This window comes from Myotis davidii, unplaced genomic scaffold, assembly GCF_000327345.1.
Source record: "Myotis davidii unplaced genomic scaffold, ASM32734v1 scaffold6, whole genome shotgun sequence".
NCBI classification, from domain to species: Eukaryota; Metazoa; Chordata; class Mammalia; order Chiroptera; family Vespertilionidae; genus Myotis; species Myotis davidii.
Genome location: NW_006383011.1, coordinates 12,724,502 through 12,751,770, shown reverse-complemented (window position 1 = coordinate 12,751,770; position 27,269 = coordinate 12,724,502). Strand labels below are relative to the sequence as shown.

At 38.3% G+C, this 27,269-nt stretch overlaps 1 protein-coding gene across 1 annotated transcript in view; it reads right to left on the bottom strand.

Moving 5' to 3' along the window:
* NRXN1 (neurexin 1) overlaps positions 1–27,269 on the bottom strand; it is an 889,774-nt gene that overhangs the window by 603,303 nt on the left and 259,202 nt on the right. Inside the window, exons 4-6 of the mRNA XM_015557923.1 lie at positions 12,071–12,372; positions 8,649–8,672; positions 7,419–7,580 (exon numbers count right to left, since the gene is read on the bottom strand). Of these exons, the coding sequence (XP_015413409.1) occupies positions 7,419–7,580; positions 8,649–8,672; positions 12,071–12,372 (488 nt within the window). The remainder of the gene's footprint in view (positions 1–7,418; positions 7,581–8,648; positions 8,673–12,070; positions 12,373–27,269) is intronic.

Sequence of the window (27,269 nt, the reverse complement as noted above, 5' to 3'; positions counted from 1 at the left end):
CCCAGCCCCCGCCCCCGATTAGGCCTTCTCTTCTCCAACATCCTAGCAATCTAGCCTGCATTTTTGTTATTTCTTTCCCCTCATAGGTTCCTATAAAGTCCATTTAATATAACTTTACCTTTATGAAAATATTGAGAATAAGGAAAAAGATATGAGATTACACTTTGAGTAGAAAAATCAAAATAGAGCGGCAGTTAAAGGCAAGAATTATTAGTTTTCAGTTATCAGTTGAAGGTCAAGTTATTCAGGTTCAGATCTTGGCTCTGTTACTGAGTAATTATTTGCCCTTAGGTCAGTTACCTAGTTAGTCCATTACCTCCTATCTCTACATCCTCACGTGTTAAATAGGGATAGTAGTCATGTATAACTATTGCCGCACTTGGAGTGTTACCTTTGAGTATACAAAGCACTGAAAAAGCTATAGTGTACCCATCTATGTAAAGTATTAATAAAACTAAAATGCTATAAGTCCACATGCAAAAAAAATTTTTTTCTCTTCTCTGACTCCCTTGCTGCTATGTTTGAAATGCCAGATATCAAATTATTTCACACAGTTCCATTAATCTATTTTTTTTCAAGTAAACTGTTAATTTTTCTGTGTTGCCGATGACCTTAGGCACATGCTTATTAGGTAACACACTAGATGTTGTAGATATTACGAGAAATAGAAAATACTTAATATATTATTATTGCTACTCTGGAATGTACCAACTCCCTTACTCCTTCAGCAACAGCTCTGACTTTTAACACCCCTTTGTGTAGTGCCTGGTGTGACCATAGGCACAATTAGTAACAGAGTTTATGTTACTGGAGTTTATTTGGATGATCTGATTCAGATAGGGCTCTCAGCTAGCAGGACTACTCCACTCAGATAGAAAACCAAGGCGAAAGTCCAATCCCACCACTCAGAGAGAGACAGGTGCTCTGCTGAGATCTCAGGGTCCTCAGTTACACATGAGGATATTATTATTAATTATTATTATTATTATTATTATTATATCGCAGGGGTTCTTGGGGAGACACCCTTAAAATGAAAGGAGGCTTTCTGACTTTACAATAGCTGTGGTCTGCTGTCCTGCAAAGGACAGAAGGCAAAGGTAATTGAGCTCAGCTTGCATTTTGGTGCTGGCACTTTATTACAGCAGGAGACTGGAAACACATTTCAGTACGTTCAAGATCCAAAAGGAAGCAGGCAGGACCTATCATTAATCAGGTTAGTGGCACCTAAGAATTTGTCAAATTCTTTGACTGCCCACAAACTCCAGTTTGCTTTCTGGTTGGTTTTAAAAGCAAACTGCCATCTTCTGTGTTTTAAATCAGATGGAGAAAATTTATTTATTGTGAACTGCTCAAAACACTACAGGCCAATTTCTCTCCTCTCCAGCCCAGCTGGGCTAAACCAGGCTCTCTTATATTATGAGTTACTAAGCCAAGGCCCTGCCTCTAGGAAGGCAGCCAGAGCCATTGCATGAGTCCCTGTATTAGGCGAATTCCCTTGTGGTATTGTTGGTTTGGTTTGTAATCCATTCATTTTGTGGGCCATTAGCAAAACCTATCTTAAAACAGTTCAAGTGAGATATTTTACCAAACATAATTACGATAATATTATCCCTAGTTATATCACAAAATGGTGAGCAAAAATATGTGGACCTGTATGAAATGTCTAGGAAGAAGTGAGCTTGGAATGCATAAAGCAATGATCTTTCTCTAAGAGTGAATGAAGCCTGTGGAAACATCAATGTAAATAAACTGTAATATGCTACCTACCGACATATAAACCATGGCAACATAACAAGAAGAAAGGGGGAAAGTATCACTAGGTATCAGGAACCCCAAGAAGGAAGAGCCTGGAGGAAATGAAAAGCTGGGGAGAAATGTGCTTAGTCTTGACCTTGGAGCCTATGTCAAGAGGTCCCCCCAACTAAAAAAGTTCTCCATCCCCCCATGCTTCATGATTTATAGACACCAGTGAACATCTCCTTACCTCCCAAAGTTCCAGGAAAAGTAACGTAATATGCAAATTCTGCACTGGATTTTTGTTCTTACATGTAAATTACAGGATTCTACTCCTGTTTGAGCAACAAGGGAAATAAGCGAACAGAAGGACACCTGAGGACCCACATTTGAGGAGCTAGTTCCACCACAGAAGGGGTAAATTAAGAAGCCTTCACAATTTCCTAAAGTTCTCTTTTGTCCAAAAGAAGAAAAACAGGGATTAAGGAGTACTTGCACACAGTAAATATGGCACCTCTTTCCCAGTGCTAATACTGGTACGCTGTGGGAATTAAAGTGTTACTGCTGCATAAGGCAAAGGGGACCACACTAATAGCATACAATGAGCAATTATTTTTTCACGTCGGGGAAAATGCTTACATAAGAGCATGTTTTCTGAACCTCATCCACCTCATAGCATCTTCCAAATTTTTAGTGCTAAAAGTTTCTCAGAGTAATTAAAGGCTGAGCTGATCTAATTAGTTTGATGAAATTTTCAGTAGGGATTTAATTCTCCCTAGCACGTCACTTGCTTTTTTTTTTCTTCTAGAATCCTTTCTTAGGCTCATCCCAAGCAACATTTAGTGACAGGATTCTAAATTGCCTCACACAGGCAGTGTCTCCACTCAAAGGATGGGAGCAGGTATATATGGCTAAAAAGCAAACTTCAAATACAAAATTCTATGTTGTTTTATTGAGTGCCATCCTTTCATGCCTCTTCAATTTTATTTTTCCTCCTAATAAATGATCCATATATATAAAAACCTAAGCAACTGCCTGACCACCTGACTGGTCAGTAGCTATGATGTACACTGATCACCAGGGGGCAGAGGCTCAACGCACATGCATGGAGACATGGAACAGACTAATGAATCTCAGAGGGGGGGGGGCAGGAAGAGATTAACCAAAGATCTTATACGCATACTAGAGGCCAGGTGCATGGATTCATGCACCAGTGGGGTCCTTCGGCCTGGCCTGCAGGAATCAGGCCAAAACCGGCTCTCTGACATCCCCCCAGGGGTCCTGGATTGTGAGAGGGTGCAGGCCAGGCTGAGGGATCCCACGGGTGCATGAATCCCTGTACCAGGCCTCTGGTATTAAATAAACTTCACTCTGCAGATGGGAAATAGATGTTTCAAAGCATTTTGGATGCACAAAGAAATGCATGTAGCAAGAGATTCTAAGGCAAGATTAATGAGAGAGCAGCATGACCCTTACTTGTAAGTCATTTTCTAACAGCACCAAGTCCTCATGGCCAAAATATTCAGAAGAAATACATATTAGTGAAATGTTCCTCCATCTCTGAGGATTTTTTAAAAATCTCTATAATGAGCATCTTAGAAATCATCTCTGATACTTTTATATAGAACAATGTATTCCAAGTAGTCTAAGGTGAATGGACAGGTCTGTAGATGTCTTCAAATAAATTCCAAGCATCCCACTTAGATGCCATTTATCTTTTTGCAGGGTCAACCAATTCCCTCTTGTGGTATAATAGTCACTTAAAACTTCTTGTTGGGAAAATTAAATTAAATTCAAAATGATGAATAATTCTTAAGGAACATATATTATAGCTTTTATTCAATTTTATAAAAATGCAATTAAAATATAAACAAATGTTTCTTGCCAGAGCATTGGTATTGCTTTTGTAAACAACAGATTGAAATAGCATAATTTTTAAAGGTGTATTATTCTCTAAAAATTTCATAGATGTGGGCTGTATATAATGGTAATTTACTATTTAAAAATTTCCTGTTTTCTCTTAAATTTATTTCCTTTGAAAGTAATTTGCAGTAGCTCAAACATTTATCCAAAGGTTTTTCCATGTACTTATAATAAAAATATAAGTTTTAAAAAACTGCTTTGATCCTCCATTATAAATTCGTGGCCATTCAAATTTCCCTCTCATTTTGAACAAAGTATAATGTATAAAGTCCAGGTTAGATTTTGTTGAACTAATTTTACTTTATTTTGAAATTTAACACCCCCCCCCCAAAAAAATAATATTCTTAATAAGGGTTGGTTGCTCTACATGCAAACCAAGTCTTATTTCAAATAGGCATTACCAAATGCCATATATATATAAAGCCCTAATTGTTTCACTATGTAGAATGATTTCTTCTTTAACTTTAATCTTTTAAGAGTGAAGATGTGAATACATGATAGTGGTAAGACATTGTTAAGTCTGTACCTTGAGTGCCACTCTTTACAATGAAAGAGAGCCAGCCATTCAAGTATTATATTTTATCTGACAGGATTCTGTGTTCTAATCCTGTTACCCCCTCATTGCTCTTGACTGGTCTGCAACTTCTCTAGCTCAGTGTCCCCATTTCCAAAATAAGGAGGTTGGACTGGAAGAATGATTTACAGGATCCTTTCAATTCAACACTCCAAAATTTCTTCTCTGTCTTCAGACAGGTGCTATGAGTGTCTCCCCCAGGATTGGTCATCCTAAGAGGGATTATGTACTAGATTGAAAAAAAAATGTTATGGGCCATAAATGAAACCATAATTAAGGGTTTATACATGCAGTGTGAGACAGGGCAGAAAGCCCAACAGAGTTCAGGAAGGCTTCCACGGGCTGAGTGTTAAGAGAGATGTGATGAGAGTGAACATGGGCATGTTCCTGTCTTTTCAGTAATAATACAAAGCTCGGCTATCTGAAACAAGGTGATTTAACTCAAAATCTAGGATACTTTGTCACAATTTCATTTCAGAGTTAGGAAGAGCAGGGCATTCTAAATAGTCATTCAGACACGGATGGAAGCTATGAACCATCTGAAAGCCCTTTGAGTGAGGTCTGTTTTGATTTATAGGCTGATTTTGCCTGCATCCTTCCACCCTCTAGTGTGTTGGGAGGAAATAAAGTGCAAGAGATTACACATCAAAACGACGGCAGCACTTGCTCTAAACACATGCCCCAGGCTGTGGAAGAGAGATGTGGGATGTGCCCAATCACTAAAGAGGAGTGATAGCTATCCCAAACCTATAAAAAGACAATAGTATGAGTGAACCCTCACTGCATGGATTTAGTAGCTACCAATTAAGTGCCATCGGAGAGACCACCTGACTTGTTTTTTACTGTTGAGTTTTTTATGTGTGCGGTTGAAAGACGAATTGAAAAAAGATTAATTCTAAAGTGTGTAGTGCCATCGGAGAGACCACCTGACTTGTTTTTTGCTGTCAGTTGAAAGACCAATTGAAAAAAGATTAATTCTAAAGTGTGCGGACTACTCATTATCATTTAAACATGAAAGACATTAATCTGAAACTGCAATTTTAGCTTAAGGCAATTCACTGTAGCTTCATACACACATACACAATTGCCCCGCCCACAGACAGTGAGGTTCAGCTAAGCTCAGGCATTGACTGCAGAAATACTCATGTTCTTACAGGATACCTGAAAGGGCTCTTTAGCTAGAGATCCATGGATTCCCTCTCCCTTTTCCAGTCCATGTGGGGACTAACTTCCTATAGATAAGCAGGACATAGGGGCTGATGGTAAGCTGGCCTGCTGTGAGTGAACGTGAGGAAGTAACGTGGGTGTGGCTTGCTTCTTTCTCCAACCCCAATCCCCATCACCAGAGGGGGTTTCAAACATCTGATGTTTTGAAATTATGTTTCTTACCATGTTCCTCCCAACTAGAAATACTTTCTCTATCTCTTGCCTATCCAAACCACAATTATCCTTCAAGACTTTCATATTCTTACTCTTCTGTGTACCAGATGTCTCTCTCATTTCACTCTTTTGGAACTCCACTGGGTATAACTGGGCCACACAATTTAAGACCCCATTCCTCACAGTCTACTGCACATTTCTAAAAAACAGTTCTCAAGCAAACTTAAGGGTTTGTACACTTTCCTACAGCAAGAACCCTAACATACATTTTTGTTGGGACGCAGTACATTATGGGCTAAGAACACAAAAGACTCTGACATCCTACTTCCCTGATTAAGCCCTAGGCCTCAATACTTCTTACATGAGATCTTGCTCAAGAAACTTACCTACTCTGAACCTCAGTTTCCTTATCTGAAAATGCAGATAATAAAATTACCACCTATATTGTGGAGATCCCTGTAAAACTCTTAGGATAGTATCAGGCACAAAATAAGAGCTCAAAAAATGTCAATAACATTATTATAATAATTATAATAATTATCATTTTATTATGTCCACAGAGATTAACACAATCCTGACTCATACTATATATTTTTAAAGAGTAGAAGTTATTCCCTGGGAAAGAATCGATCCCTCCCACCACAAAGTATGGTTAGATCCAGCCCGTCAGAATTACATCTCCTTGCATTTGTTAAAACTATAGCATTTCTAATCCACCTTAGAACTCTTCTATACACTACTTGCTGGGCAGTGCCACGCCAGTGAGTTCACATAAATGGAAAACAAGTGAGGATGACCTCAGCAGTGACTGGTTTTCACTGATGCTTGCCCAAATCAAGTTTATATGATTAGAATATTTCTTTTAAATTATTCAAAGTATGTCACTGCTTATCAACAACACCCACAGCTAACCCGTAATAAATTCAGTTATTGAACTTTACATTTTAGAGGTCTATACCAAGCATGTCTTGGCCCATGGGCTGCATGCCTCGTTTATTTGGCCCATGTTAGCCTTTAAGTTTGTCATGCTTGGTCTACACCATCAAACTTCAGCTCAGTGAAGCAAGAGGAACCTCTGGCTGCAGAAGCCACAAGAAACTGGGTTAAGCTAAATAAAAACAGGCAGCTCTTATGGGAAAATATTCACACAAATTGAAATTCAAGAACTCTGTGATCTTTCTCTGCTCATACCCCAACAAGTGCCAATCCCATCAAAAGTTACAGCACTTAATGGCAGAGAAGGATGAGGATGAAGTGACTGATATCTTTTATCCTGAGAGAGTTGGTCAAGTAAACATCAAGTAAGCTCATCCAGTCACAAATGAAACAGCTTTACTTCCATCAGAACACATTGAATATGTCGTAACAAAACTGTTTCATCATATAGACTCATTTTTTTTATAGTCTCTCTCTTGTAGCCTAACTTTTTTCCAGTAATGCTCAAACAGGACTGTACAGTATACATAACGCCCAAGGCATTTAAGTAAAAAATGAGCAAAGCAGTTCCCTGAACTCCAGACACCGCATTTCTTTGGGTTTGACTTTCTTTTATAGCTATTATGCAGCTGCCCAGGCAGATCTTAATTGTGAATTACCGTCTACTTCAGAAGAGGAACTTCATTCCTTCACAATGCCCTATGAGCTGCCCACCTCCCCCGATCCTACATACACAGCAGTAGAATCCTGAACTTAAGGCTGTGTCCATGGACGCCACAAACATCAGGTCTGCAGCAAACGTGCTTTCAATCCAGATCTGAAATGATGAGGTCATGAATTGGGAAGCGATTGTGGTGGCGGCGATATTTACCTCTTTGAGACAGCCCATAAAGTTGTTACTGACTGGCGACCCTGGGAGGTCTGCTGTGCTGGGACTGCCTCCGACATAGAAAAAGTCATCAGAACCCAGCATGGTGTAATCTTCTTGCGTGTAGCCCGTTGTGGTAAGAATCCCATCCACTGAGATTGTCACCTAGATAACAAAGCACAGGGAAAGGACACGCTATACTCAGACCTGGATACTGTCATCCTGGGATATGCCTGTTTGTGTTTTGTTTTATTTTTTCATTTTGCTTTTTTTTGTTGTTGTTCTTATTTTTTTTTCTGTTTTTTTTTTTGTTGTTGTTTTTTTTTTTTTAGACCTATAGCGGAACCCATTTTCATGTCTGTTTGAGGTTTATCTTGGATTCTATTCAACTAGCCCTAAGAGAGCTAAGCTAGTTAGAGAGTTAACTGGTGATTGAACTACTGTGTCAGCATCGTCCCTACTGCAACTCAAAAGTTACTGAGCAGACACAAAAATGGTGTTAGTAAAATGCTTCCTAGGTTAGTTTTGCTGGTGTACATATTAGTAAAGTTTAGTCGTCCGTTATTAACTAATCACAACGTGCACCTGGTTAACATAAAAGGCACAAGCTATTTCCAGCAACGTCACTCTGGGCACTACTGAGCGGCGGTTGTGCATGCAAGTGCCTGCGCCCATGCCGGAGGGGAGGGAAGGCAAAACCACCCGTGGAAGCGGCACGCCCGATGCGCACATGCAGGGGGGACAGTACGGTTCCGAGAGGGAAGGAAAGAAAACGGGGGGGGGGGGAACCAAAGGGGAAACAAACCAACCAACAAACAAAAAAACTGCTTTGTGATGACGTAAAGATGAGTGGGTGTGGCATCTCCAACATTCCCAAATCAAGTGTGCATGCCATGCGTCATGAATGGTTAGAGACTGGCTGAGCCTGCGGTCACTCCGGCCAGCCACCATGTGTCTGATCCCGTGTTAACCACAGCTGGATGCAAAACGTTCGAAACGTTAACGATGCCCCCTACAGGTGAGGTTGGAAAACAGAAGTTGACAGGAACAGGTAAAAAATAAGAAGGTCCACAACGGATGAAAAGAAGGAGGTCAAAGTAAGCAGAAGAGTACCAACCGCAGTTCCTCTTTTGTTAATGATGTCTACAGTTAAAAGAAAGAAAGAAAACACACGGCAAACCCAAAATAAGAAACAATTAGAATGATATCTACCGAACAATGTAGTTTGTTTACCATAGCGTGTCCAATGCCTGAGTGCTTTGTGGAGAAGGGGGGAGAAAGGAAATTAAAAACTGTGAACAGAATAACGATCGTTACTTAAAAAATATGATGGTCTCTACCATGTTAGTACATTTTTTTTTTTTTGATTCAGGTAACGGTTAGTAGAATGAAACATTCCATGAATGACATGTTAGTTATTAAGCATGTTAGTAACATAGAAAAAGGGCAAAAAAATTTTACAAGAAAAAAGCAGACTAACAAATAGGCCTCCCGCAGAGGTAAATATTTTTTTCCTGCCAGTTTTGTTCATAACTTGCTACCAGACAGAAACAGACATATGGCAACATTCCCTTTGTCTCCCTGAGTATATCTGACAGACATTTTAAAAAGCTTAGAAGGGATTCAAAGGCCTGAAGCTCATCAGCTGACCACTGCCACCCTATGCCCATAAGTGACCCCCCCCCCGCCCTGGCCCTCCCCAGCCCCAGCAAATTCGTAGGAATCGGTTGGCATTGCCCTGCTACTCAATTTTACAGCATACAAGGACTCCTCCTCAACTCCAAAACTTCCTTCGGTCATATTGATGGACTTTAGGGTCACAGATTACTGCAATGAAACAAAGCAAAGATCCTGACACATAAAATGAGTCGAATGGGTTTGTGTTTAATCTGTCCTGCCACACATGCACCCCGGCTGAACGGCTACGGTGTCCTTTGAGCTACCAATTCAGAGTTTGCTCTGGAACCTGAGCAAAGGCAAATCTAGAAAGTGGGCTCCTCAAGCCCCACCCTTCCTTCTGTGTTTCTCTCAGATGAGCCTCCGGTCTCTTGGTGAGTATCTGAGAGAAGGAATAAAGAAAGGAAAACCAAAGAGACAGACTTATCGGAAGTCCAGGTTCTACAGCTGTTCTGAGGGTGGGTGACCGCCTCCCAAGGCCGGTGTGATGCCTGCAGGGCCCCCTGCAGGCCAATCAGGCCTCTGACAGGTGCTCGGGGAGATCACGGGAATCCTTCAGTTTCACTTGTCTGCCTTAGCTCGGCTACCGCTGCTATCCTACAATCCCCCTTGCCTTCTCTCCCTTGGCTAGTCTAAGCCTCTCCGAAGTGGGAAAGAAAAGGTTAGATAGTTAACAGCTCAGAAAGAGAGGGCTGTTTTAGGAAAGGAAAACCCGAGACAATCGATCACTCTGCAACTGTTCAGAGAAACAACAAATATGTTAAGGATATTAGTTTGAGATCAGTATGGACTGCAGAAAATTAGTCACTGTCAACACTTCACAAACGACACATTGTAATTTCATGAATTTCAAATGATAACCAAAACTTATCATGTTCAATATATAAGCATAATCTACTCACTTTCATCTGGGTATATATATATATATATATATATATTTATATATACTGTAATAATATGTCTCAGTTAAAAACATACAGTATATGAGGACCCATAGATTAACTACAGAATGGATCAAAATCTTGTATTTAGACTTCTCCAAGATTTTTTTTTTAAATACAATTAAATAGAAATGGAACCTAGAATGTGAACTGGCCTCTCGGGAGTCATTTGGGTTAAACTAAAAGTGTCTGTTCTAAAAACAAAATAAAAAAATAGATAACTTCATAAACAGACTCTTCAGGAGATATGTAAACTCCTAAAGTCACTTTCCCCCGCACCCCCCCCCCCGCAGGGATTTTTCTTGTCCCCATTTAAAAGGTGGGGGGTGGGGAGGGGGTAGGGATTGATACAATCCCCGATCACAAACACATGTTTATTGACTACAAAAAAGGAACTGTGATTTAATGACCCCAATGTGCATGCTTCCAAATGATCACCATGAAAACTATAATTTAAAATCAAACAAATAAAAATCAAAAAACACAACAAAACCACACACATCACAGGAAGGGCAGGTCGCAGAGATATCCTTGCAGCCCTCTGGGAAACTGTCCTATGTCGCTGTATCGCTGTCTCTGGAACCTGAGCAAAGGCAAATCTAGAAAGTGGGCTCCTCAAGCCCCACCCTTCCTTCTGTGTTTCTCTCAGATGAGCCTCCGGTCTCTTGGTGAGTATCTGAGAGAAGGAATAAAGAAAGGAAAACCAAAGAGACAGACTTATCGGAAGTCCAGGTTCTACAGCTGTTCTGAGGGTGGGTGACCGCCTCCCAAGGCCGGTGTGATGCCTGCAGGGCCCCCTGCAGGCCAATCAGGCCTCTGACAGGTGCTCGGGGAGATCACGGGAATCCTTCAGTTTCACTTGTCTGCCTTAGCTCGGCTACCGCTGCTATCCTACAATCCCCCTTGCCTTCTCTCCCTTGGCTAGTCTAAGCCTCTCCGAAGTGGGAAAGAAAAGGTTAGATAGTTAACAGCTCAGAAAGAGAGGGCTGTTTTAGGAAAGGAAAACCCGAGACAATCGATCACTCTGCAACTGTTCAGAGAAACAACAAATATGTTAAGGATATTAGTTTGAGATCAGTATGGACTGCAGAAAATTAGTCACTGTCAACACTTCACAAACGACACATTGTAATTTCATGAATTTCAAATGATAACCAAAACTTATCATGTTCAATATATAAGCATAATCTACTCACTTTCATCTGGGTATATATATATATATATATATATATTTATATATACTGTAATAATATGTCTCAGTTAAAAACATACAGTATATGAGGACCCATAGATTAACTACAGAATGGATCAAAATCTTGTATTTAGACTTCTCCAAGATTTTTTTTTTAAATACAATTAAATAGAAATGGAACCTAGAATGTGAACTGGCCTCTCGGGAGTCATTTGGGTTAAACTAAAAGTGTCTGTTCTAAAAACAAAATAAAAAAATAGATAACTTCATAAACAGACTCTTCAGGAGATATGTAAACTCCTAAAGTCACTTTCCCCCGCCCCCCCCCCCCCGCAGGGATTTTTCTTGTCCCCATTTAAAAGGTGGGGGGTGGGGAGGGGGTAGGGATTGATACAATCCCCGATCACAAACACATGTTTATTGACTACAAAAAAGGAACTGTGATTTAATGACCCCAATGTGCATGCTTCCAAATGATCACCATGAAAACTATAATTTAAAATCAAACAAATAAAAATCAAAAAACACAACAAAACCACACACATCACAGGAAGGGCAGGTCGCAGAGATATCCTTGCAGCCCTCTGGGAAACTGTCCTATGTCGCTGTATCAAAATAGCCTTTGGGCCCCCAGAACTTTCTAGATATGCCCCTGCTCAAGTATGGCAGGAAGATTCATCTCAAAAGAAAAACAAAACAAAACAAACAAACAAAAAAAAAAAACACAGCTAATTCGTAAGCGACTCTGAGGAGCCCTGGAGCATGTCCTTAGGGTTTCCAAGTACCACACACACAGCTGTAGCGAGAAACAAAGCCAGTTACTCTCTTATCCACTGCGCTGTTACCTGACGCAGATTCCTGGTGACTTTCACATCATGCCAGGCATTATCATTAAACTTTCCGTTCACGGGCTCCACTAGCGCTTCAAAGGCCCCTGATCCCAAATTAATGACCAGAGAGACAGCTCCATTTTTCAGGGCAAGATTGACATAATCAGCGGATTTCCCAGTGTGAAGCATCAGTCCATTCCTTTGAAGAGTTTTAAAGGACAGAGTTATTTCATCGCTGCTGCTTTGAATGGGGTTTTGAGACAAGTCGTAGCAGAAGTATTCAGATCCCTTGAAAGTGGCAATATATTCTTCTTTTCCTAGAGGGAAACAGATACATACGTGCATAAGTAAAGCAATAGACTATGTAAGTCAGCAGATCACAACAGAAAAAAAAAATCATCAGTCTGCAAATTAACTCTTTGGCTTATAAACATTTCTGACTGATGCCAGCCCTGTCAAAGAAAGTCAAAAAGTACTGTAGGTGGCAGTATATACCATCCAATCAACCTCCTCAGCCATTGGGCCATTAACTACAGTAGCTAAATCTGACATTCTTGAAAATTCAATTAATTTTTAAGTATCACTGCAAGAGCTCTGATCAGAAAGAAGTAGGTCTGCGATATCTCCAGGGCATGAATCAGGTACCATAAATGCATATGGGATGGTTCTACTCTGCTGGCAACAATGGTTTCCAACGCATTGCAACATTCTCTCCATCCAACTGAGGCATTATTTTAATTTTTAGTAAGATGTTTATATTCAAAGATCTTCTCAGTGAAGAGCCAAATGTGTTCATCACTGAGAAACCATAACGAAGTATCAGGTGAGGGGAAAGCAAAGAAAAGAAATGGAATTTGGTCTGGGAGTAAATAGATTTCCTATAGATCATGTGCATTTTTTTTTTCTCCCTGGATAAAGGGAGCAGTGATAGAAAACTTAATGGAGTCAGCTGGATTGTTGGTTCATTCCCCAATCTCATCAAACAGATGATAGGGCTGGCTTTTATGAAACTGGCAGGAATTTCCAGCAGACCATTATGGGGATAGCATATAAACGAAGTATCAAAATTTTCTATATATTCAGACTTTACCATATGTAGGAGTAACAATGTGAATCCCACAAGATGCTATACAGATCAAACAGAAATGTGGCTATTTGGAAAGAGCTGTCTTGTCCCACAGATGAAATGAGTTTAACCAAAGGAAGAGTGTGAGCCAAAAGCTCCCTCAACATCCTGGGCAATTATGGCATTGTGCCAAGAAAACTGAGATGGTCTGGAGTCAGTGTCTGCTAAACTGTAAACATGAAACTCCAAGTGGTACTGAAGAATCTTAATCCATTTCACTGGTAATATAGCCTCTCTACTATGCCCACTGGAGGTTTCATATACCAAAAGAAGTCTCACTCTAATGGTGGCGATATCTATCTATAAATAGATAGATATCCTATCAATAAATGAAAAGATCCTCAATCCTATGGGTCTCCAGGAAAAGGCACAAATCAAACTATATTAAGATATAATTTCATAGCCATAACATGGAGAAAAACAATTTTAAAAACTGGACAATTCCAGGTTTTGGAAAAGCTGTGAATAAACAATAATTCTTGTCTTCTGCCGATGAGACTGCTGCTGAGATGAAAACTGACCGACTATAATAAATGCTATTTGGCACCATGCATTACTGTGGGAATGTTACATCTTATAAAGGTCTCAGTCCTTAGAAAATGGTTACCATGATCAATAAAAATAACATTCCCTAGTTCTTTCAATGGACTACTCTCTGCTCATAGTTTTGATCATTAGATGACAGGTAGTCAATTGAATTTGGGTTCATATACACATGTACATACATGATATATCGTGGTCCTCTTATCTGAAGATGATATTTATAAAATTTTCATCCCCAGTGAGTATTCAGAGCCCTGAGCCACGGGGAGGTTTAGAGGTCCACCTCAAATCTTTAATTTACATTATGAAGAAAGTGAGGCCGTGAAATCCGAATGACTTGCCAAATTCAGAAAGTGTGCCAGTAACCGAAGCATGGCGAGACCTCAGCCTTCTGACTACCCTTAAGTAATGAAAAACAAAGTTTGGAGACTTGAAGAGATTTGGTCTAAGTAAAGGCTGTAGCATTTTATCCACGTGACCTCATATCATTCCAAATCTGCGTAAGTTGGGATGAATCTTGACAAAAGATTTGTTTGCTAGATAATATGGCAGAGTCAAAGGGAATCATGTTAAACAGAGTTTGCAGTTCATTAGATGGCAAGTTTTTAAGATATTTTAACACAATGATATTCCTTCTAACAAAAATGAAAATATAGTATCACACCTTTTGTATTGTTTCATTTCAAATTTGGGTAATTCAGATCTGCATTAAATGCACCCACACAATTTTGGAAATATTCACTCTGTAGAATATGCCATTGCCTTAGAATATAATAAATGAGACATAATGTTCTTTTTCATGAAAGAAGATGTAATATATAATCATTGAAAAGTTTTTATCCAACATTATTTATATTATTACTATTGCTATTATTTCAGTTTTACATAAATCATTCTACTTTCCACGATATAATATGTTTTCTCCAATTCTTTATCTGTTACTGTAAGTTTTGTGTTATGTCATATGCAAATAGCAGCACAATAGTTATATATGCTTTACTGTTACACTTAAAGAATGCGTCTGTGTCAATTGGAAAATAGCCCAAATTCCAAATATCTAGATCACGTCTAATATATGCTAAAACAATAAACATCAAAGACACATTTGATCCAAAGCAATATAGAATCAACAAATATTTATATCTAGGATACATTAATAATTTATATAAGAAAAAATGGACTTGGCAAATTAACAGGAAAAATAGACAAAATAGTTGAACAGACCCTCCATGATAAAAGGGCATACACATGAAAAGATGCTCACCTTTATTAATTAGTCTTCAGGGAAATAAAAATAAAACCACAATAAAATATCAATATATTTCACTAAAAATAATAAAATGAAGAAGACAAAAAGTACCAAATGTTTGTGAGAATGTGGAGCAACTAGAACTCTCTTAAATTACTGGTGGGAACTAATTTTTGAAATTGTTTGGCAATATCTTCTAAAGCTGAATATATGTTCTCCTATGGCCCAGAAATTCTGCTTTTAAGTATACATCTGACAAAAATGTATACAAAGATCATCAGAATTTTTTCAGTAGCGCTATCTATAATAAAAAAATTGAAAAATACTGAAATACAATCAATAGTAGATTGAATAAATAAATTGGAGAGTAATCACACCAGGGAATATTAATCAGCAATGAGAATATATGCTCTACAACTACTACATGCCAGATACATGGGTAAATCTCACAATAATAATGTTGAGGAAGAAAGCCAGACACAAAAGAGAACGTATTTATGATTTTGTGTATATAAAAATTTTAAAACTAAACAAAACTAATCTGTACTATTGTAAGTCAAAATAATGGCTAGCCTTGGTAGAAATGGAGGGAGTCCTAGTGAGAACTTTTGGGGTTCTAGTAAAATTCTGTTCTTAATCTGGGTGTTGGTGATGGATGTGTTCAATTTGAAAAAAAAAAACATTTTGCTCTAAACTTATGATATGTTCACTTCCTAGTATTATATTTCAATAAAAAGTTTAAGTAATTTGGATAATTGAGAATAAAACAAATTAATCTGATAAAATATTTTCTTCCTCATTAATAGGGTGATGAGCAAGATACTATTCCCATCAATGCTGCATTTATTAATAAAAACGAAAAATATAGCCCAGCTGGTATGGCTCAGTGGTTGAGCATCACCCTATGGACCAGGAGGTCATGATTCAATTCCAGGTCAGGGCACAGGCCTGAGTTGTGGTTTCAATTCCCAGTGCAAGAGGCAGCCGATCAATGATTCTCCCTCGTCATTGATGTTTTTATGTCTCTATCCTTTTCCCTTCCTCTCTGAAATAAATAAAAATATATTTAAAAACTAATACTAATAATATAAATGATGTTGCATTTAAAAAAACTTTCCAATGAATAGTAATATCCATTAATATAATTTGTTCTTCAAAATACCCTCATAAAATTTAGAGGAAATATATTAGGCTGCATGGATATAATTATAATTGTTTGAAGGACCATACTCTAAATGTATTGATCAATGGATCAATGTTAAGATGAAGGGAATCTCTATTATTAATCATAGCAATGTTATGGTAGAATTAGAGAAACATTAAAAAATAAACTTCAAAAACTTGGAGCATTTATTTAATAATCTATTTTAATTTATTTTATGTTCCTGTAAATTGGAGGAAGAAATCTAATACGGTGATCTTGTATTTTTATTCTATTCAATTTCCATCCTCCAATAGCTTAGATAAAATTGCATAGTTTTTATTTTTTCTAATTTTCTGAGGGAAAGTTCAACGGAGAAATTGGAATTCTATAATTTCTTTTAATGTTGACTGGATGAGCTGACTTTAACAAAGTTAAATCTGATGGGAATAAATATGAGTTCTAATCTCTGGTCCAAAAACCACTCAACTGAGTAAGTTATATTTATAAAAATATAATACTATACAGGAAACACGAGTCCCTAGACACAACAAAAATACTGGTAAAGCAAAATTGCCCAGCTGGTGTGGCTCAGTGGTAGAGGATCGATCCAAGAGCCCGAAGGTCATGGTTTGATTCCCAGTCAGGGCACATTTCCAGGAGTTGGGGGCTCAACCCCAGTAGAAACATCATCATTGATGTTTCTATCTCTCTCACCCTCTTCCTTCCTCTCTGAAATTATTAAAACAGTATTTTATTTTAGAAAAAGAAGTAAAGCAAAGTCTTTGGAGGATTTAGAATATGAACCATCAAATGATCAAGGCACTGAAAAAGTCCATGTAATAAGTATGGGTTACATTCGTCACAATATTAGAAGAGGGATGGTCCTGTATCTTAGTGCTGGTCAGCTAATGACTGTTATACTTCTACTTGACAAGCTGGAATGTATGTGGACATCTGCTAAGATGATAAAAGGCTTCTAGATTATGTAAGGTAAAGAACTCTCTGAAGAAAAGACTTAGGGTAAAAATGACAGCATCTCCAAATATCAGGAAATATGTCCTTTAGAAGAATAATTCCATTCTGTACGGAAGCAGGGGTATAAATAGAATCAAAGCATAAAGGCTATGAAAAATATCTCTCATTATGAGGAATACTTTCCATCAGAGTTACCCATACATAGAGCATTCCATTTGATAGAAAACAAATTTCTCATCACTTAAAGGACTTAACCTTATGTAACTGAACTACTTAGTGGGATGTGATAGAAGGTGCTCAATCTTGGATGGTAGATTGAACAAATGGATCCTTTTCAACAAAAAGCACCACTGATTTCTATTTTATAAAGGGAATGTTAGACAAAGAGAGGTTAAGCGACTTCTGAATTCACATAGAAATTAATTCTCAGGACAATGCCCCTTCCTATCATGCATGGGGTAAAATCTCATTAATTTGACTATTGACACAACTTTTAAGTTGACAGAACTTCTTCACCAATGGATGGAGGCTAGATAGACGTCCCGCTGTCCCTATATACATGAAGAATTTCAGGCTGTTTTCCTATACCAAGAAATAGGCCTACATTATTGTTCTTGCTTTTCATATATTAAACTCAAAGCACACAGTTTTGTAAGGTTTTACTATATTCATGTGATTCTAAGGTTGTGTTCAAACACAAGCCAGAAACTAAGATCAACATGTGAAACAAAACAAAAACAGACATTTGAGGCAGAGGCTTGCTTCATTTGTTTTTCTACTCTAGAAGTCAAATACATAAGACTATTTTGCCAAAACATTCTTAACTAAACAAAGGTACACACTGGAAGTTTACATTATTAAATAAATAATAAGGCCTTTCTATCTCTAACTGTAAAGATAAAGCAGGTTTAGGAAAACAAAAGGAAAATCTGCCTATTGAAAATCACATCAGGTTAAATCCTCAGTCCCTAAGAAGTGTAATAGAAAATAGCATTGCTTTGCGTGCCACAATGTGATGTAATTTATAAATTAAAACAATCAATATATTACTACAAAGAAATCAAGGTTTAGAAAATATTAATTCTTCAAGGGTTCGTTTCAAATTAGGTACATCTCAAGGCAACCAATCTGGAAAAAAGTTGCCAAATATCCATCAGATAACTCCACAAAATAGGCATACTTTTGATGGTATCCTTGAAGTGATTAAATATGAAAGCTAAAGAAGACTTAGATATTGCTTAGTCCACTGCCTTCATTTATTAGATGAAGATACTGAGGGCCCAACAGGTAAAATTATGGTCACAAAACTAATTGTAGTAGAATCAACATATAACCTTGCCCTCTTCATTCCAATTTCATGCTCTTCCTTATGTCACAAATGAGCCTCTAATTCATGACCAAAACTAAATTCATCTTAAACTTGAACGTATTTTTCCAAAAAGTAACCCGGGATATGGTCCAAAACTTTAGTACAATTTTCCAATTATTTTGTGCAAATGATTTGCATTTGTTTAAGTAACTACAAGTGCTATGAACCAAATAGGCCCCTCTATGCCTGTCTGGGCTCATGACCAGTCAGTTCTGCACAGATCATAAGATACCAGGGGAAAATAATTCCCTAAATAGTCCAGCATTAACCAGTGTGCAATGTCTTATGTAGAATCACTAAGTTTCTGGCCACTTTTGGCTAATTTATAACTTTAAAGTAACAACAGATATAAACCTTATCCCTCATCTCATTGTCAGAGTCGAAGAGGAGGGGAAGGATGTGGTAAGCATCTAGGTATCTTCTTAATACCTGCCTTAAGTTTTAGCCCTTCTTGCATTGAGAGAGAGAGAGAGAGAGAGAGAGAGAGAGAGAGAGAGAGAGAGAGAGATTCATGTGTCTCAACCTGCTTCATCCTTCAGCGCCAGTCTTCACATAATATCCCAGAGCGTCTGGCTACTGTAATCCTCTGGCCCAGCAAGTGGCCTCCTTGTGAGCAATACTGGCCAGATGGCTCAAGCCCCAGCCTAAGCAGAGTGTCTGCTTGGCCCCTAGGATTGTAGTTATCCTGGCTACGCCAAATGCTGAGAGTGTAGGCTATACCCCTGTTGCCTCTTTCCGCCCTGCCAGTTCCCTTCTGCCCTTCCCAGAAAGGCACAGGGCAAGTCAGCAGGTCTGACACATGCACTTCCATGGGTCAGAACATAGATTGCCGACTTCTTTTTTTGCAGGCATACGGATGCAGGCTCTACATGCCATTCTACAGTAGTGTCTTTCCCCAATTAGGTTGGGCAAAGGAAGCACACTTCTCCTTGAACAGTGCATTTTCACAGGGCCTAGGACCTAATGACTTTTCCCCCTACTCCCTGTCCCTTAATGCTGAGGTAGAAGGTGGGAGGTGGGGAGAAGGACAGCATGTTAGGAATGGTTGAAGGGTCAGTGTTGCTGTCTTCTACTAAGTGATGAGGTGAAACTTGGTCGGTTTTTGGAGATTCTCTTTATAAAGTGGAGGTTACTTAAATTCTTTTGTTTCAGGGGACTCTAGTCAATATTTCTCTGAATGTGCCATTATGTACTTAAATTCATACTGGGCATATAATGGGCAATCCATGATCAGTTATTATAAGCATTATTAAAGTAAATACTACATTTTAAAGGATTATCCAGCAGGTTTTTTTAAATCAGCTTTTTAGCAAAATATTTTATTAACTATTATATCATTATGCTCAACACCCTAATTTTCGGGAAAATTTTGGTTAATTAAGGTTCATGGAGTAATAAAGAAACGGAAGTGTTATAAATAGCACAAAGAGAGGAAAATACATCTCTGTTAATAGTTCATTCTTTTAATCAGGTTTGTACCTAGATGATTTGCAAAATGATTTCATGAGAATTTTGTGCTTTTTAAATTTTATTTTTCATTTTCTCAGGAAAAAACCTTGAGTTAAGAATGAGCAGAGTTGAACACTGGCTTCTATGTAGCCACTTTTCAGCTCTCTGGCCTGGCCACCCGACTTAGCCCCACTGGGTCTCATTTTTCTCCCTAGAAAAGTCACATAGCTGGGGTAAGTGGCCTCCAGTGCTTAATTCTAAAATTCTATGGTTCTATAACATTCCTGATTTATTGAGCCACTGCTTTATTGATTCATTCAATAAACATTTACTGAGGCTCAACTCTGGGCTAAGCTCTATTGTTTTCCTGCTGTCAAAACCAGGCAACATACTAGAGTTAAAATGTCTTTCAAGATTTCTGATGGCTGCTGCTTTTAAAAGGGGATTTTTATAGCAACCTCTGTCTCTTTGGGCTTCCACAGCTAGTTCTCCTCTTAACCTGTAAGGATTGAGAAAAACAAAGGGACATGGAAAGATGTTTTGGTCATACTCTGTAAGAAAGAAACTTTCTGTTCTGATCACCTTTCTTCCTTAGCTACCCCAAAATACCTTTGGCAGATTTTCTATGTATGCTAGGGTGTTAAAAGAATACGTTTAACATTTAATTCTACCAAATTTAAGGTATTTATCCACATAAATGTAATTCCTAGAATAACATAATGTTTTAAGAGAAAGCGAATATTACTTACTTTAAGTTTATATTAATTAATTTGGGATCATACACATTTCTCCAGTAGAAGTATAGAAGCATCAGTCAATACTGAATAGCAGTTTTCTATGGATAGGGTGCTTAATTTGAAATTAATTAGAAGCCATTAATTAGTTCCCCACTTTATGGTTGGTGCTATATGACCACAGGTAAGTGACTGTGGCATAGTGTCCTACAATGGTTACATCTGGCCTGTTACGCCACACTCTCAGACTTTTTAAACATGAGGATCTATAACATAAAGCTTATGGAATTGTTATGAATTACACACTGATCTTTCCATAACATCCCCTCATCCCATCTATCACAGTTGTGTTGAAAACATTGGAAATCAACATTGTCCAGCTCAGCATTTCTCATCCCAGGTCCCTCATCTGATTTAAATACCCTTTTCCTAATTCTCCCTGGATGGTACAAAACTAGCACTTTCTAGATACACAGGAAAGAAGTTAATTCATGATGTAACATGTACTCCGTGCAGCTTTGTTTCTTCCCAACACAAGTAGAGGTCAAGCCTCAGTGTAAACACACAGATTTTATCAGGAAGAGTTTGGAAATAGCTCACAGAATAGAGCAATCACTGAACCAGCCAGTCTTGGAAAGGAATAAACAGGTGGAATGTCTCAGCTCCTCACAGTAGAGTTCCTGGTCTCCTCTGGGGTCGCACCACTCATATAACTTGACAGCAATTTGATTAGCTCAGCTTGTGTTAGTTAGAGGTCTGTACTCTCAGATCAGGCTGTTATGATTGGCATGGTGGGCGAGAGGGGGTGGCAGGATAATAAATCCCAGGCGTGGGGGGAGCATTGAGACAGGACAGCTTACTCATTCACTAACTCCTGGCATTGCCAACAAGTTAATGTTAGGACCTAATACTAAAAGAGCATCCTTTCTAGGATGTAAAGAATTGTTACGATTTCCTTTTTAGATTTACCTATGTTATAAACTTAGGTCTTAGGGCCCATTGTAAAAGAAAAAAAAAAGACATTAGCTCATTTGAGACTAATTTTATTTGAATTGTGAAACTTTATCAAAACATCACAGTAAATCACAAAATATAAACTTTAGAGTTGGAAGAGGGAGACCTATAAAGGTTATGAGATCTTCTCTGGTATCTATAGGCCCTACAGTATAGGGCATATGTAAAGTTGGCATGAGAAACTGAATTTCTAGACCAGTTGATCCCAAATAGGGCTAGCCAGCAGAGTCATCTCAAAAAAACCTTTAAAAAAGCATATTTGTAACACCCATTGTCTTAAGTCAAAATTTAATAAGCATGGGGTGGTATTATTGATACTTCCTTCTTATTTTTTTTTTTAATTCCTAACTTCTTCCAATAACCAGCTTAGCTTGAAACTCAATGTTTTCTGTAAAGTAGTAGGACTTTCCTCAACTTACTTTCCCTAGAAAGAACCCATTTCCCAACAAACAGTGAGCACAAAAAGTGTGATAAAATAAAACTAAGCAATCAAAAAGCAAAGTGCATTCTCACTTTTTAGTTTTGGAAGTAATCTGATCGGGCGAGAGAACATTCTGGCCAAACTGCATAATGCCACCTCTTGAATCAGCAGCCATACTTAACTATACATCCATTCACTCCTCACAGTGAGAGTTCTCTGGTCTCAAGGAGAGGATACATATCCACATTCATAGGCTGAAAATGCTTCCCCCTCCCCTACTTATTGCAAGTAAACCAAATGCTCTTTTGAAATAAGTCTTTTCTTTCTAAAGATCATTTGCCTTGACACCATATGATAAGAATATATGAAATGTTTTATATTCCATGCTACCAATAAGTAGCCTCCACCTCCATTCCCCAACTACATGCCTTTTCCATGAACAATTCATAAAACTATAAAAGTTAAAGCAATCTAATTCAAGGGCTTTCAAACATTTCTTCCCAGTTACCCAAGTTACACAATACATCAGCTCTCTATGTGCAATGCATTCATTTATATTTTATAAGAATAGAAATTGTTTCAAATTAACTTCATTTTAGTGATAAGAAAACTATGACCCAGAGAATTTAAGAAATTTCACAAAAACCACTTAGTTTGCCAACGCCTCAGACTAGAATATGGATCTCTGTGTCTGAGTTCCATGCCTTTTCTACCTTCTCTCGCATTTCTAATACTGTTTTGCATGGGTTTGAATGGACACCTTTGAAGTTACAAAGGGAAGAATATATTCATTTTGAAGAATATAGAACAGTCAGGTTTTTTTCAAACACGGTATTCATCCCTAATTTAATCTCCTTCTCAGATATCTCATTTTTATTATTCTGAGAGATAATATATAAGATTTTAGCTTTATAGTTTTCATATGATCAAAAATATTAATATTATTTTTCTCAGCTATAATCTCAAAGTGAAATAATTATTTCGACTCCCTCACCATATTTGCAATAATTCTGTTAACTTTCTCATAATAAAATTTGAATTTTGTAGTTTTTTAAAAAATATATAGCATTATAATGAAAGCATATGACTCAAATGTTCAGATATTCCTCCAAAACAGACAATGAATTTTAAGTCTACAGTATTGCTCATGTGAAAAAAACTACATCATTTTACAATAAAAATAAAAGGAAACTGAATACATATAACTATGTTGACAATATGCTAATTACTGACTAATTAGGTATGTCTGGCTGAGGTGATATAACAAAATGCTTAATATTCATAGTGATTCTTAACTTGGCATCACAATGGTATCACCTAAAGAGCCTAGAAACATATTGATGCCTAGGTCCCCTCCCAACACACACCTTAATATTCTCATTTAATTGGTCCAGTGTATGGTTTGAGCACTGAGATTTTCAGATATTTCCCAGGTGATTCTAACATGCTGACATCATGCAGACATGGTGAGAATCAAGTGTTTAGAGAGCTATGACTTAGGCAATTACTTATTGTGTAATAATTGTGCACCTATAAGTGTACTAATTTAATTATAATAATGTATCAAAGTTATATGGCTCATTGGGGTATAATTTACACTTTATCTATGCCCATATATAGTACTGCTTTACATGTGCATATTGCTTGATTAATTAATGAGCAGTTGGAATACTTTATCTTATAAATTGGGAACACAAGTGCATTTCCTCTCTTTTCTTCAAGAATGCATCATCTGACTGACTTTAGGCCTTTTGATCACAGTTAATCTCTATGTAACATCACATCAATGAGTACTCAAGCTCTTTGCATAGTATGAAAAGCTAAACCCTGTGCTGATCTGACATACATATCTTGCTATCACTTAATCCCATTAGCCAAATGTATAGAAACCCCTACTTAGTTGAATTCAATTGTTTTCATTCTTTTTAAACTCAAAAAAGAAAAAAATGAAGCCAGTCCCCAAAACTTACTTATACAAATATATAAGGTTCAAGTATTTCCTGAGAAACCTAATGCAAATGTTCAAAGAAGAAAAATGTTCCAAATCCTTAAAAACTTGTGCTTTTTATTTGCTGGTTAGAATTAAACCTGAAGCTGAATATATATATCCCACTATGGATAAAAAAAAAAAAAAAAAAAAAAAAGGATATTCTACTCTGAAAAGAAAGTCACAGAAGGAAAGTCCTGGGGGAAAATAGATAATCCTATATAACAAAAGCCTAATATGCAAATTGACTGAACAGCAGAACAACCGGCAGAACGATTGCTATGATGTGCACTGACCACTAGGGGGCAGATGCTCAATGCAGGAGCTGCCCCCAGCTCACAGACCCCAGGCTAGTCAAGGTGGGTTCCAGCAGGGCGCCCCCCTATCGCCCTGCTGGTTGCCCTGCAAAGGAAGGTAACTGGCAGTGGGGGGTGGGGCTGGCCCGTGAGTGGGTGCTGTCCCCCCCCACCCCCCGATTGCCCTGCTGGTTGCCTCCCGCAGAGGGAGGCGACTGGTGGTGGCAGCGAGACAATCAGGCGGTGGGGCTGGTGAGCAGGTAGTGCCAGGGGGGCCAAGGTGGGTGCCAGCGGAGGCCCCCCAATCGCCCTGCCGGCCCTGATCGCCGGCCAGGCCTAAGGACCCTACCCATGCACGAATTTCGTGCATTGGGTCTCTAGTATATAGAGAAAGACGCAGAACAAGAGCTAGTCCTGATACAGTTAACAAGAAGAGCTGACACCCATTCATCAACAATGCCGCCTTGACAGGCCCATCTTTCTTTCACACACTGGCACGTCTCTGTACACTGCGGGCTGACACTTTAAATGTCTAAGTCCTTCTTCCTCATTCTAATAGACAAATGCACAAAGGGCTGATTTTTGCTTTTCTTGCTGCTGTGCTTTGATAAACAATCGGCTCAGGATTTTAGCGAAGGCAAATGCTGACTAAAAGCCTCCTCACAAAAGCCTTTAGTAAGTTTCTGCTTGTGTTTTCTTTACATGTATTGCAGGTTGAAAACAAAGAGTTTCTTCCCCACTCCCCCCACTGGCTGTTGCTTGCCTGGCTAATTAAAAAGCAGACTATGTGAATGCTGAAAGGAGAGAAAACGGAAGAGTCGGCAGACGGGTCAAGATGGAATGTCCTTGGCAATGGCAGGCCTCGCGATTCTCTTGCCCCCAAACAAATCCTTTCTTCTTCTTCTTCTAGCTCAGATTCAAGGAAGGCACAGAAGCGGCCCTTCAGCCTTTCCTACTTCAGGCCACAGTCCTTTTATACTTGGCATACAACCTAGACACATCAGAATTCTGCACAGAATGGGAAGTCTGAGGCTCCCAGGCAATTCAAGTACATTCTGTGGTTCTTGCATCCTGTGGGCTGCCTGAGCAGATTTGAGGCATCTCTTAGCGCAAAGTGGTTTGAAAGCTTTGAGGTTTTCTTGGCGACCAGGAAGAATAATCTGACTTCTCTCGGAATAAGATCATATTCAGCAAAAAAGATCTGCTGAACTCAAGGTCATGGACCTTGGCTCTGTGGATATTCAGTTATTCAGCAGAATGGCCACTCCAAGCCGTCAAAACACTTTCGGATGCTGCTGCAGGTGTTGTCTGTGGAGACCTCCCTGACAGCCACTGAGTTCTTGTATTCCCACGTCACCTTCTTGGCGCTGCCTGTTCTGCTCTCTGACAACCACATTCCCTTTATACTTATGTGTATGTAGGCAACCCCATAGACTTTCAAAGAAATACTTCCATGAATTAAGTCATATAGATATGACTAAATCGTTACTTTTCCAGGGGGAATATATATTTTTTTAATTGATGGATTTCAAAGTCTTACTTAACATTTTAGAATACGTGTGTTCTTTGCAAAATAAGCTATGGAATCCCTGAGGAATTAATTGAACCATTAATTAGAAAACATACTAAAGACCTACTATGTGTGAGGCTCTCTGTTAATTGCTTTGAGGAAAACCAAGATGAATAAGACAGAGATATATGTTACAAGTGGTTCACAATGCAAAGACTTATAAGGCATAGAAAAGGCCATGAAAATGAAAAAGAAGAGATTACTTCCAAAGTGTTGAGATACATTTCATACAGAAGGTAAACTTAGATAACAACTTGAAGGATGACATGTTTGAAATTTAGGGGATTCAGGGAAAAGCCATTCCAGGTGAGGCGATGGATATGAGTAAAAGTTTTGAGGTGAGAAACCAAACAATTAATGAAATTTGACTAGAACTAAGGTGGCATGAAGAAGAATGGCAAATGAAGTGAGGGTGTTTGGCTCAGGCTGAATTGTAAATACCTTTATAAAGGGAGGAGACATTCCAGATATTTTTATCAGGAATATCCGCCTGAATGGTAAATTATTGATTGGCATAAATTGCGGGACAATGCACGACATTTTTTTTTTGTCATGAGTATAATAGTTTTGAACATTGCTGTCTACCTGAACTAGAGGTAATAATTTCCATGTAAAAATAAGGAGAGTTAAGCATTTGGAAAGCACTATTCAGATTTAGCTCAGAGAGGGAAAGAACAGATGGAAGGTCCATCAAAAGATATTTTTATTCTTATTCCCTATCAAATAGGCAAACATTTATAAGGGAAAAGACTTCATGTGAAAAGGGATTACTCTGCATTATCTGCCAAGGAGGATTTTGCTCTAAGGATTTGAGAAAGTAAAACTAAGTTATATTCTATTTAACTGTGAGATATTTTCTAGTAAGTTGCATTAAATATGATTAAAGTATATAATAAAAAGCCTTTAGAGCTTTAAAAACTACCATATTGAACATACAAAAAATAATAGGGCAAAGTACTCTTTTAAAATGTCCTGTGTGAAAGCCAACTTTTCTTATAGGACAAGTTTAAGGGCAGATGAACACAGGGCCTGAATACATTGTCTTTGACTTGGTTCCTGGTGCTGAGGGAAAGAACCCAGGCTCGGGAATCATAGGAGAAAAATCACTCCATCACTTATCAGTTTTGTGACGAGGGGCAAGTTTACCCAGAGCTTAATGAGTTGATGCTTATCCTATCTAATAAAAGTGTAATTTGCAAATTGACCAAACAGCAGAACGACTAGTTGCTATGATGTGCACTGACCACAAGGGGGCTGAAGAACTCCTACCCTACCCCCCCAACCCCCCAGGGAATGAATCCACTGGGCCTCTAGTAAAATTATTTTTTTAATATATT